Here is a 13,396-nt window from a genome sequence, read left to right as displayed (position 1 = left end):
TGTCTAATTCAATTTAATTTTCATATATTATGGAACGACATCTTCATAAATATGCATTATATATTTGAAAGTATATATGAAGTCAACAAAGTCATGATCAGTAATCCGGGTAGTTTATACGCCATTATATAGAATGATAAAAACACATGTGTTCACAATTGTGAAAATCTATGTGAGTATTGAAAATGATCGAAGAGCTTATAAGTTGTCAAAGTGTTTACCTGATTGAGCTTATAAGCTATAGAGAGAATTTTTAGTTAGTGAGAGAAAATTTTTGTTAGAGAGAGAAAATCAAAGAAAAATGAAATTAAAATGTTATATGATGAAAATAAAAAAATCATAATTGAATTTTTTTTGTAAAATGATTGTTGCTTATAAGATAATGAGAAAATAAGTTAGGATAGAGAAACTTATTTTTTTGAGAGCTTATAAGGTCTTAGAGCTTATTTTTACAGCTTAAAAACTGTTTATGAACTTATTTTGCCAAACACTTTGAAAGAATTTATAAGCTCCTAAATAGCTTATAAGCTGTTTCCAAACACCCTCTTAATTAATTGACAAAATTTCCGCTCCCTTTATTATTTGAACCCAAGTAAGATTTCGTCATTTAAATAAAAATAGGTAATATGAATTGAAAATCTAACGTTACAGACTTATTCTCAGTTCTTATCATACTTGTTTATTCTCATTTGATCTTCTTCCACGTGGGGATAAGATCTAATAAGAATAATATTTTGATGAGAAATGAGAATCATACATAAATACATAAAATACAAGAGATTATGACATTGTGAATAACTAAATACAACGCATGCACAAGATTGAAAATCAACTAATATAATTGTTTATGTACTATATTAAGTTGTTCAATCGAATTATATTTTATTCATAATTTTATGAATTTATATAATATTTTTACAATTCTCACGTAAAAATATTCGCCGTGTGTGCGCCCGCGCCAACACACATAAATATAAGCATATACTCCTCTGTCTCATAAAAGTATGTACTTCTTTCTATATTGGGACGTATCATTCATAAGAGTGTGTATTTGTCATTTTTGAAACTATCAATTTCTTATTTTATTTTTTTTGTATAAAATTATACAAGTAAATAAAGAAATTCAATTATAATCGTATCACGATGGATTCGAACCTAGGACCTCGGACTTTGAATATTAACCACCTAACACACACACTATTTCTTATTTTATTTTACAATAGAGTGAACAACTTTCTCCATTTTTAATATATGCATTTAATATTTATTAAAATTAGTGTCCATAAAAAATCATGTATATATATTATTATGGGATTTTGGTGGAGTAGTTCGTAAGAATGTGATCGTTTTTATTGCATGTTGTGGAAACATCCAACATGCTATATAAACCAAATTATTTTATTGAATATAATACTAATTTCAATATGCATTATATTTTACAACAGGGATCGTCGTTTACACTCTCGTATATGCATAATATATATATGAAAAAAGCGTGTGAATTTTGCTTTTAATAAATATATTTAATCGATTGGAGAGATCGGCCGCCAAATATAATTTGACCATTGGAACTTCCGACTCGCGGTGTCGGCGGCTGACGGCGGCGTTTCCCATAATTGGCGACGGAGACACCAACAAAAGTAATTAGCTCGAATTGGTCCAACTTAAATCTCTATAGCTCGCCGGCATAATATAACCAGACTATTTTTAATTACCATTTCATCATTGAATAATTTTATTCAAGAATTTTGGTTCTTAACAAATAATCGTGATAGATAATATGTGCTCTATTGCATAAAAGCAATCCCACGTTCAATAAATAATTTAAACTTTAAAACCCAATTCAGTTAATTAGGTATTAGTACTTAATTCTGCACATGACTTAATTTCTCCATATGCCCTGATAATATGACACCGTTAGCTTTTTTAATGACCTGAATTATCATTTTACCATTTTGAATCCTACAAATTACTCCCCTCATTTCACTATGCATAGTAATTTTTTTTAGCACGCGAATCAAGAAAAAATGAAAATGAATTAAAGTTGATAGGAACGATACTTTTTTAAGAATTAATTTTGCAATGGGGCAATCCAAAATAAAATACAAGTCACTCTTAATGAGACGGAAATATATATTGATCATGTTTAAACAGTCACATATGCTTGCCATATTTTAATACTAAATAAAAGCCTACCAAGAGAAAATATGACCAGATGAAATTAAATTAAAATGAGTATTCAATTCACTCAAACCTAATTACCATAGATTTCAACTATTGATTTTATGATGGAAAAAGAAACTATATTGGTTTTAATTAATGACTAGCCCTAACCTAGCTATTATGCTGTCACTTACCCTATAATATACTATATTACTCCCTCCGTCCCATTATTCATGGCTCGTATTCCTTTTTGGGCCGTCCCAAGCTACTTGGCTCGTTTCCTTTTTGAGCCATAATTAGGGAACTAATTAACAACTTAATCAATAGGTGAATAAAACCTTAAATTCTACCTAGATTTTCACCCCATCAATTCTCTCTCTTCTCAGCCACTCTCTCCTCTCTCCCTCTCGATTCATTTGCTCTCTCCACCAGTCGCCGGCCATCGCCGCCGCCGCCGCCTCCGCCGCGTCCGCCACATCCTTTGCCTCCATCCTCCGCCGTGTCCACCGCGTGTTCTACCTCTGCCTCCATCCTCCGCTGCATCATAAACTACTCCACCTCCACCATCCACTGCCTCGCGCCTCCACCTCTCCTTCACTGTTTTCCCGGCAGGTTCGCGGCGGCGGCTGAAGCCATAGCTTGGATTGTTGTGTATGCCCAGAAAAGGGAAGGGTTAGCGCGGCCGCCCCTTCTCCCCAAACCCTAGATCCTTCAAATTGCAGCCCCTGGCCTCGATTCCCGGCGATAGCACGACCGGAAAGCCACCGTCGCGTGAGATCTGCCATCTCTACCACCCTCACGCCTCCCGCCTCCTGCGCGCTCCACCGCCTCCATCATTTTCCCCTCTCTTACTATTTTGATTTTTGATTTTTGCTGTTATTGATTTTGAAGTTATGAGTTTTGATTTTTTCTGTTGTTGTCAATCGGAGCAAGAGGGAAAAATGGTGGTGTTGGCTCTTTTGCGGCTCTGTTTCAGATTTTGAGGGAAAATTGTAAGTTTTGAGTTTTGATTTTTGTTGTTGCTGTCAATCGGAGCAAGAGAGGGGAAACTGTGGAAGGAGAATATGAGAGGGAGAGGGAGAGCAGACGCTGGAGACGCCGGAGAGTGAGAGCAGACGTCGGGGACGCCGGAGACGCCGGAGTTTTCATTTCTGTTCCAGCCCCATTTTTTTGTTTGAATTTTCAATTATTTTTATTTATTTTATTGTATAAAGCACCTTATTAAGCAAAAGTGTTAAGGAATAAAATAGTTGAAAGAAATACCTTAATCTTGTGGTCCCTACTACTTTTACAACTACTTTAGCTCTCCTAAATACCCGTGCCGAAAAGTTTTGAGCCATGAATAATGGGACGGAGGGAGTAATATTTATACACACACGAGCAATCTTTTCCATTATAGATGTGACCACTCTCTCATTTAACATAAACTCGTATAATTTTTTTAGTCCACAAATTCGGTTATGTTTCTCTTATTTGTTGTAGATAAATTAACACGAACCCAAATTTTCAAATGCGTGACAGATGTCTAACATAAATTAGGCATATATAGATTCGTGCAATCTATATCTATATAATATATAAAAGAGGAGTTTTCTCCCTCTATTTTTTCCCACCATTTTTCCTCTCTCTTCTCCAATCAATTTTTTCATTATTTTTCATCTCTTTTTTCTTTTACAATTTTAACACTTTTTTAAATAATATCAAATTTAATTTATGAAGAAATATTTAATAAGCATCTTATGTTTAAGTTTGTAACAAAATATTTAATATGGTATAAAAATTATTAAAAATAAATTTAAAACAAATAAGTTCCTAAAATTTTAAAATATTCTATTTTCTTTCTCTTTGTTAAAATTTTACAATTCTTTTATTTTTGTCTGTGTATGAAAATATTTATTTATATATGAAAAAATTGATGGGAGAAGAAAGAGAAAAAATGGAGGGAGAAAACTTCCCTTTTATATATTATATAAATTTTTAAAAAATGAATTTCTTAATTTTGTGAAAGAAATTTTGTTTATGGGTTTAATTGTAGTACTTAATGAACTTTGGGGTGTTAGTTGCTATCAACGTTATGTTAGGGGCTTAAGTGTAGTTGGGGTGGTAACGTTAGGGGTGTTTTTGCATATTAGCCCTTTAATATACTGTGTGTATATTATATCATCTTAAATTTTTTCATGTATGTTTTGATTTGGACGAAATTAAAATTCAGGGCAAATTCTGAAATGAGCTAATGTTTATGTATTTATACTACAACTTTATATAGCTAAAAAAATATATCAAAATTCCCTAATAATTTTTGGATTTACAATCAATTAACGCCTCAAAAAAATATGTTGTAAAATGGAAATCAGTAAAAAGTAATTAAAAGTTCCAAAAACCCTATCAAGACCAACAGAAAATTTGAAAGAAAAATATCTAGATATTTTGGTGGAAATTTTAAATAGATAATAATAATCATTAGATGAAAAGGTTTTGTCAAGTTCTTGGTCATTCATTTGATACACCTCCAATTATAAGAGGATTTCATTTTTATTTTAAGGCTACTATCTTCATTTTAAATATAATATTTTAAAATATAATTTTTTTATCACCAACTATAAGATGGTTTCATCTTCATTTTCATGCTACTATATTCACATACTATAATATTTTAAAATATAATTTTGTTTTGCTATTTTAATTAAATAAGTATTACCGTGCATCGCACGGGAGTAAAACTAGTATTGATTATATATGACTTGTACGTAAATATTGCTTATAAGTAATTATAACTAAAAAAACATAAGCGCCGTTGAAATTACAATAGTTTGAGGAAAATCCATGAGATAATATTAAATCCCAAAATCACAAACGAGAATTAATCTATCGGAGCCACACATGAAATATTGATCTCGAGTCAGCCTCACTATTAATATCTAAAGTAAATTTAGCAAACACATTTAGATTATCTCAATCTCGATAACTACAAATTCGTTAATTAAGAAAGAAGGTTGTATTTTTTGGAAGAAAAAAAAGAAAAAGAAAAAAACAAGTTATAACACGAACTTAGTAGGTTTCGATTTGATAATGTAATTCACTATATATAACTCATATCTATAATTTCCTCCTAACAAAAAATGACATATTTAAAATTTAGAATTTAAAATAAGTAGGGGTCACGATGGTGCTGTTTTCACGTTTTGTTCACTAACGTACAATTTAACATCAAAGCACAATCGTAATAATTTAATAGTATATCATATCATATACAATATAAGTACATACTATATATTTTCAAAGTTTGTTAGCTGATAAAAATAAATTATATTAATTGACGAATTAAAGATACCTATATTATATTTTACAATATAAGTACATAGCTATTTTCAAAGTTTGTTAGTTTAATTGTAAATGACATGAGTTTTAATAAAATAGTTGAATGTATTGTGAGTGGAGTAATCTCACTTTATTGTGAGTGAAAAATTTACTAAAAATAGATTGTATACATTTTATATGTACTAAAATGTTAAAAAAGAAAGGAAGCATTTAAAGACAATAAATTTTTATTATCCACCATTTTCTCATGATAAATTTATTCATCAAAGTAAATGCAACTTTATAAAAAAAATTTATCATGAATCCTTTCTATTTATGAATCCTTTATAAAAAACATCAAATTTTCACGTAAAGCTCCAACGAAAAAAAATATGTTATTCAAAGTAAGGTGTTATCTTTTTGTCTAACTCAGAAAATGTGAATAGTTAGTTATGCATACTGTTCAAAATTTGAAGGCACAAATTCTTTAAACCTGCAAAAGTATCGGAAATAATGTAACTTTGCATAATTATTGGAAATACAAATAATTTTGCTTTACTCATTGTTTTTTGCTTCGAAATTCTATCTGAAGGCAACGTTATTATTTAAATAAATATATAAAATACAGTGCAAGGTTTAGTGTTGGAACCAACACAGATTTGGTTGGTAGCACATTATATTAATTCTAAATTTGACCACCCACGCAAAAATAGCAATTGGCACTAAGAAGCAAACAAGGCCAAATATTGAAAGCACAAATTTATTTATAGTCAAATATTAGATATATAGTACAAGTTAAAATTTAGCGAGTATAGACAATGTTAAACTAATTTAATAAAGCATTCTCTTTTTCTTTTTATTTTTTGAAGGAAAAGCATTCTCTCTTTATCACAAAAGTGGAGGATTTATAACGAACCGCTAAACCAAACACCGCGGCATAAATAAACCAAACACAATGGTGTGGTTTTTTCTTTTTAAATTACAAGAGATATCTATAATATAATTAAATAAATAATTCGCACGTGACGACCTGCATGTACGTGAGATTGAATCAAAAGACATTTCACAAAGAAATTTTTTTAAATATCTCAGTTTTGTCACTTAAACTAAGTCTTATTGATCATAGTATGAAAATCGATTTTAGTAATTTTCGCTATCACGTATCTGAAAAATGGATATTGCATCTTTAGATTCTGATTAATTTAAGAATGATATTCCCTCCTCAAAAATCAAAATCAAAATCGGGGGCATTGATTAGGGATGACTCCATAAATAATCGAGTCACATTGACATAAGTATTAAAAATAAATCACACACAAACCAAACATGAGGCGAGATTTATTTACTGTAATTGCAATTAAATTAAAAGCATGCCCCCCAAATAGAAAAAGCTCTCATGAAAACAAAATGCAAAAGTTCAATAAATAATTAAAAGAAAAATCTATTTAGTTCAGAATCTTTTCTCACTCACCGCATAATCGAGAGATTATGATCTCGGATTTCACTAAACATTGTAAGTAATCGTTTTAGAATTATCGTATTGGATAACAGAAAGCGCTAAAAACGTGTTGGCATATATGCAGAGAGAGAGAGAGAAAGATTACGTCTATGTATCTAAATTCTGAAACGCTCAGAAAAAGAGATGGATTATGAAATTGGAGTGATAGAGAAGGTGCCAAACCCTCAAATCCACCACCCCACCCCCACCCACCCCCCCTACCGCCCACCCATTTAAAACTGTCCGTAAATTCCATCACCTTTTCCAGTTTGTGTGTGTGACATTACATTCAAGAACCCAAAAATCTTTCTAGATTCAAATCACAATAATACGAAAAAAAAAAAAAGAAAAAAAAAGGAAAGGCGAAATTTTCAGAATTCGAAAGGTTTCCTTTACGGCGGACGAAAATTAATGCAGGAAATTATAGTTTATCCGTCGCATGCAGAGCCGGGGCTCCGACGGTGAGACTTCTCCGGCGGCTGCGGCGTCGATGGTTATATAACCCTTTTTGATTTTTTTTTAAAAGAAAGAAGAAAAAGGAATATTGTTTGAAGAAATGGGTTCGAGCCCGACCCCGAGCACCGGCGGCGGAGGGTGGCGGTGGCACGGAGGCGGGAAAAATAGCAACGGGAATAACGAAGCGTGTGTGTTATCGTCAACTTTTGCGTATTTCTTGTCGTCGTTTGTGGTATTGGGCGTGATTGGGAGTTTGTATGGGAGGTACATGGTCACGCCTAACGTGCGCCGGGGGATCGCGGCGCTTGGTTGTTTAGACGACAGTGAGGGCTCGTGGGCCCTCGGCGTTTTCTATGGGGACTCGCCTTTCTCTCTCAGGCCCATTGAAGCTGTACGTTTCTTTCATTCTTCCCAATTAACAATATATATATATATCTATATATATATATGTATAGTCTATAGAGAGATGATATTTGAAGTTTTTTTTATAAATTCTGGGTTTTCGGCTTTCTTCGTATTTCTGAATTCTGGAGTTATTTTTGGTAGAGAATGAGTTTAAAGTCCAATTTTTTATTTTGATATAATGATGTTTCGCCATCACGGTCTAATGTTTCTCTCTCTACTTCTTCTGGGCTGAGAGAAGTTTGACCATTCAAGAGGAAAATTAAGTTTAAATTCCTTTTTGGCCTATTGAAGGATTTCGTTTGATGACAAACAGTTGCTGAAGTATATAAAAATGAAAACTTCGGAGTAATAAATTATATTAGTAAAATGAATTAGAAGCATTGCATGAACAAAATTCATTTGAGTGGATGTAGATCATTCCCCCCTTAATTTTTTTTTTCTCTCTTGTAGTGGTTCCACTATTTTGAGGTATTTGTAAAGTACAGAACTTTATTAAGGTACAATTTTAGTGGGAAAAAAAAACGTTTCCTCTTGAATAGATTATTGTCTCTTTCAAAATTTCAACAGTAGAAAGATTGTGTATGCATCTGCATGCTTGTTGAACCATAGCCTTTATGATTCTTCTAGCAATTTTTTTTACTTTCTGCAAAAAGGTTTTCTAGAATTTGGATTCTATCAGTATAGTTCCTCTGGCGCTCTTGTTTCTCTTTTCTGAGAGTTCTAGGTTGAATACCAAGAATCATTGTTTAACACAACTCATGCTTTCTAAGATTCTATTTAATAGACTTAATAGTAGAAGTATTGGAGTCGAGAAGTGTGTGCTAATTTACATATGGGGTAAAGTCCCATGATATCACAACTTATTGAATATTGGATGGCAGATGAATGTTTGGAAGGATAAGAGTGCAGCATGGCCCGTCGCCAACCCAGTGATGACTTGTGCGTCTCTCTCCGATGCTGGATTTCCTAGTAACTTTGTTGCGGACCCCTTTCTTTATATACAGGTAATTTTTTTATGTTTCTTAAAGCAATCCATAATCACTTGCTGTTTTCAAGAATATGTTAGATACAGTTTCGTGAATGCTCTTTCTCTGACTTTGTTCTGTAACATTATATCTGCAGTTGAATTATTACTTGCAAGGCGTCTGCTTTCCAATCCTCTAACTTACTAATTTACGTTTCAGTGGCTTAAAATGTGCTATATTACTTTCAATGGACCCTGTGATAGTAAAAAATCATATTGTAATTAGCATCACATGGGATTTCCTAGTATTATTTTATCTGTGAAGTGGGAGGATGCTCGGAAAGATAAAGCAGAGTATAAAGTTGTAAAACTGGATATGGGGTGGAAGGATAAAGATTAAATTTTTTAATGGAAGAGCATTTAGGTCTTTATTGCTAAGCATATCCTTGCCTTTTGGGCAGCATGTTCCAACTATGGTTGTTCAAAGTAAGTTCTTGCCAGTTTAGAAGTCCATATGCTTAGTTTGGTCCAAAACAAAGGCAAACAGGCTCCGAGGGAAGATTATGTTTTCTTCTAGTATCAATGTGTTTGAAGGAGGAGTTTTCTTCTAGTATAAATTAGATTTAGTTTGACAAAGAAACATTTTGGATAGTGGGAACATTGTCTGCTGTCACCAATAAATTTCCTTGGAAATTTTAATGGTTGAAGACTTCGTCATGCAGTACACTGCTGTTCGAACCTAATAATATAAGGTTTGCTGTGAATTTTTCGTTGTAATTGTAAAAGTAAGGTTTGCTGTGAGTTTGGAGTTCAAAATCAGTTTAGTTGAACTCATGTATGAAGTATGCAAATATATTCATTTATGTGCCGAAGATCAATGGCAATAACTCTTTGATATCAATGATATGTCCTCTAGAATGTGGAGGACATATTTTCTAAACATAAAGCCCAATTGTATTTGACTTGATGTTTCCCTTAAAATTTGAGGAAGTAAATCTTTTCTACTTTGGTTTCTAAGGTAGATGTGGTAAAACAAAATTAATAGCTCAAGTACTAGTTTCATGATAATTTAACTTACACCTTGGAACAAGTGAAAGTGATTAATACTTCTTCGTTCAAACAAGTTACATCTACTCCAGTACATTGGCCTCTTAATAATTTAACGAAAGATGTACAGATGGTGTCAAATTAAATGTCTATATCTTATAATCGGTGTGTCTTCGTCATATCTCGTTGTTTAATACTAAGCTTGAATTCTTTGGTGTTCATGATGGGCAATAAATTCTCAGTTATTTCTCGTAAAATCATTAACACCTTTTTAGGGGAACAGACGAGCTGGCATATACATCTTCATGGCTTCCTGTGCCTTACAGTTTACTACTCCTTTTGATGCCGGTTATCGTATACAGAACCAATATATTATTGCTAGTTGTCTTTCTGAATCTTCGTATTGCCCAGCTGTGAATGTTACATTGAAGTTCTTTGTCATGTTTAAGTTCTCAGTTGAAAGATTACACCATTCCTAGTGGTGTGTTAGATGTTTATCTTCTGTGTCTGAGCACATAACTTCGTCTGATGTTCATGTTTGATCAAATGATTCAGGGTGATGTCCTTTACCTATTCTATGAAACGAAAAATTCGGTTACATGGCATGGAGATATTGGAGTTGCACAGAGTGTAGACAAGGGAGTGACGTGGAAGCAGCTGGGTATCGCTCTAGATGAAGAATGGCACCTGTCCTATCCTTATGTCTTTGATTACAATGGAAACGTAAGATCCCGACTTCCAGCAGCCTGCGTATTTTTTACCCCATTTTCATTTCTCGATTTCTTCAATTTCAATTGTTGCTTGCAGATATATATGGTGCCGGAGGGCAGTCTAAACGGGGACATTCGTCTGTATCGTGCAACTAACTTCCCGTTGGAATGGACACTCGAGAAGATAATTTTGAAAAGGCCACTTATTGATTCCTCTATCGTTGCACACGAGGGGAAGTTGTGGCTTTTTGGCTCGGATAACAGTTGGATTGGCACGGAGCAAAACGGTCAGCTCGAGATTTGGTATAGCGACTCGCCTCTTGGTCCTTGGAAGCCTCATAAGAAGAACCCCATATATAACACATACAAGACCATGGGAGCTCGGAACGGAGGCAGGCCTTTTGTGTATAATGGAGATCTATATCGCGTTGGTCAAGACTGTGGTGCGACGTACGGGCACAAGACTCGTCTGTTCAAAATTGAAGTTCTGACCAGCGATGAGTTCAAAGAGGTGAATGTTCCCTTCAGCCTTGAAGATTCAAATAAGGGAATAAATGCTTGGAATGGCGCCCGCAACCATCACCTAGATGTTCAGCAGCTGAGTTCGGGTGAATGGATTGGAGTCGTTGATGGCGACCGAGTCCCCTCGGGAGATTCCATTCGTCGTTTCATTCTGGGATCGGCTTCAGTTGTTGCCGTTGCTGCATTGATCATACTCGTTGGAATCCTAGTCGGGGCCGTGAGGGGTATCGTACCGTTGAGTTGGTGCCCTCACAACATGGGGAAGAGAAGCGACACAGTCGCTGTCTTGGCTTGGGAAAGACCGAACTTATCTTCGAAGCTCAGACTTTTATGCAGTCGTTTGAACAGAGCGAGCTCGACTCTCCGTGCCAGAACAAGGTCGAACACCTGCATTGGAAGCGTCATCCTCGCTCTGACAATCATGGTGGCCGTGGCGCTGACATGTGCTGGAGTGAAATACATATACGGTGGGAGTGGCGCACAGGAAGCCTATCCATTGAACGGTCACTACTCCCAGTTCACTCTCCTAACGATGACCTACGACGCTCGACTGTGGAATCTGAATATGTACGTGAAGCACTACTCGAGATGCTCCTCGGTGAGGGAGATCGTCGTGGTGTGGAACAAAGGAGCGCCTCCGCGGCCGAGTGATTTTGACTCGGCGGTGCCGGTGAGGATAAGGGTGGAGGAGAAGAACTCGCTGAACAACCGGTTCAGGGTGGATCCACTGATCAAGACCCGAGCGGTTCTTGAGCTGGACGACGACATCATGATGACGTGTGATGATGTGGAGCGCGGTTTCAGGGTGTGGCGCGAGAATCCGGACCGGATTGTTGGTTTCTACCCCCGCCTCGTTGATGGCGCCCCGTTGAAGTACAGAGGCGAGAAGCATGCGCGCAAGCATAACGGATACAACGTCATCTTGACCGGGGCTGCCTTCTTCGACAGCCAGGTAGCATTCGATAGGTATTGGAGCGAGGAAGCCGCCCCGGGTAGGACGTTGGTCGATACGTTTTTCAACTGCGAGGACGTCCTCATGAACTATTTGTACGCCAACGCGAGCTCAGGCTCGAGCTCGGTGGAGTACGTGAGGCCCGCGTGGGCGATCGACACGTCGAAGTTCTCGGGAGTGGCCATCAGCAGGAACACTCAAGCTCACTATGGGATCAGAAGCAAGTGTTTGCAGAAGTTCTCTGAAATGTATGGCAGTTTAACTGAGAGGAAGTTGGAGTTTGGTAGGAGAAATGATGGGTGGGATGTATAGTAAATTAAATTACTTTGAAAATTGTAGTTTTATTTTGCTAGTGTATTTCTACCTCCTGCTGTGAATTTTTTGCTTTGGAGGGACTTGCTATGGATAGTTTTGGTCAGATCTTCAATATTCTCAGTTTTGATTCACAATTTGAAGTCTAGAAATTAAGATTTTTTAATTTATACTCACGTGAATAGCAGCCTAATCATTTAAGATTAAAATTTGATTCGACATTATTGCTAAGTATTACAGTGAGTAATTATTGCTTATTCATCAGTGGTGAAGGATCCTTTATATTAACAGAGAGCTCGAAGGTATTAATAGAGAGAGAGAGAAAAATATATAAAATGACACTCATTAATAAAACTATTAGTACAATTTGGAATAGACATATTAAGTTGGTCGTAGTGAGTTTGCTATTTGTATACTATTATTAAATTGTGGGAGTGTGTGTAGGTGGCCTTTAAATATAGTGACAAGGGCTCCAAGTTTATATATAAATGTGATGTGATTTAGGACCATTCTTGAGAGAAGTGGATAAGGATACACATTCGATTGCAACTGTAATCTTTTTCTCCTCTGGAAATTAAGAACTATATATATTACTATTTTATATGTTAATATTGTTTATGTATATATTTTAATTACTTTCGTTAAAGCTCTTTATACATCATATTTAACGCTTCTTTTTATGAAAAATTTATCAACGGTTCAATTAATTTTTTTTTTTGAGGGAAAACAGGAGCCTTTCATTAAACCACCAAAGTAGAGTTTACAGATAAAGGCCACACATTCAAAGAAATAAAACCAGAACGAGAAACAAAAGCATAATTTGCTAAACTATCAGCAACAGAATTATCCTCCCTCGGGCACCTGCTAAAAACCACTTGGTTCAAAGAATCCACAATGCTAATTTTTAATTGATATGAGAAACTTCTATTTCATCATCTTCATAATCTAATATATATATATATATATATATATATATATATATATATATATATATGTGTGTGTGTGTGTGTGTGTGTGTTGTTTTTGTTTTACACTAGTTATGTATGAAGATTAAAGTTCACAAAAGTAAT

At 34.8% G+C, this 13,396-nt stretch overlaps 1 protein-coding gene across 1 annotated transcript; it reads left to right on the top strand.

Moving 5' to 3' along the window:
- Positions 1-7,193: 7,193 nt before the first annotated feature.
- LOC131014770 (glucosamine inositolphosphorylceramide transferase 1) lies at positions 7,194-12,463 on the top strand. The gene is made up of 4 exons (XM_057942859.1): positions 7,194-7,805; positions 8,701-8,823; positions 10,386-10,553; positions 10,638-12,463. The coding sequence occupies exons 1-4, from the start codon at positions 7,515-7,517 to the stop codon at positions 12,324-12,326; spliced, it is 2,271 nt and encodes a 756-aa protein (XP_057798842.1). The 5' UTR covers positions 7,194-7,514; the 3' UTR covers positions 12,327-12,463.
- Positions 12,464-13,396: the final 933 nt, after the last annotated feature.

The sequence above is a fragment of the Salvia miltiorrhiza genome, chromosome 3, assembly GCF_028751815.1.
Source record: "Salvia miltiorrhiza cultivar Shanhuang (shh) chromosome 3, IMPLAD_Smil_shh, whole genome shotgun sequence".
Classification (NCBI taxonomy): Eukaryota; Viridiplantae; Streptophyta; class Magnoliopsida; order Lamiales; family Lamiaceae; genus Salvia; species Salvia miltiorrhiza.
Note: the sequence above shows the minus strand (reverse complement) of the source record. Positions and strands in the feature narration are given on the sequence as shown.

Excerpts from the sequence above, each read along its gene's own strand:
- LOC131014770 (XM_057942859.1), top strand. The coding sequence starts at position 7,515 with ATGGGTTCGAGCCCGACCCCGAGCACCGGCGGCGGAGGGTGGCGGTGG. Across the intron at positions 7,806-8,700 it reads CTCTCAGGCCCATTGAAGCT|ATGAATGTTTGGAAGGATAA; the intron begins GTACGTTTCTTT and ends ATTGGATGGCAG. Across the intron at positions 8,824-10,385 it reads ACCCCTTTCTTTATATACAG|GGTGATGTCCTTTACCTATT; the intron begins GTAATTTTTTTA and ends CAAATGATTCAG.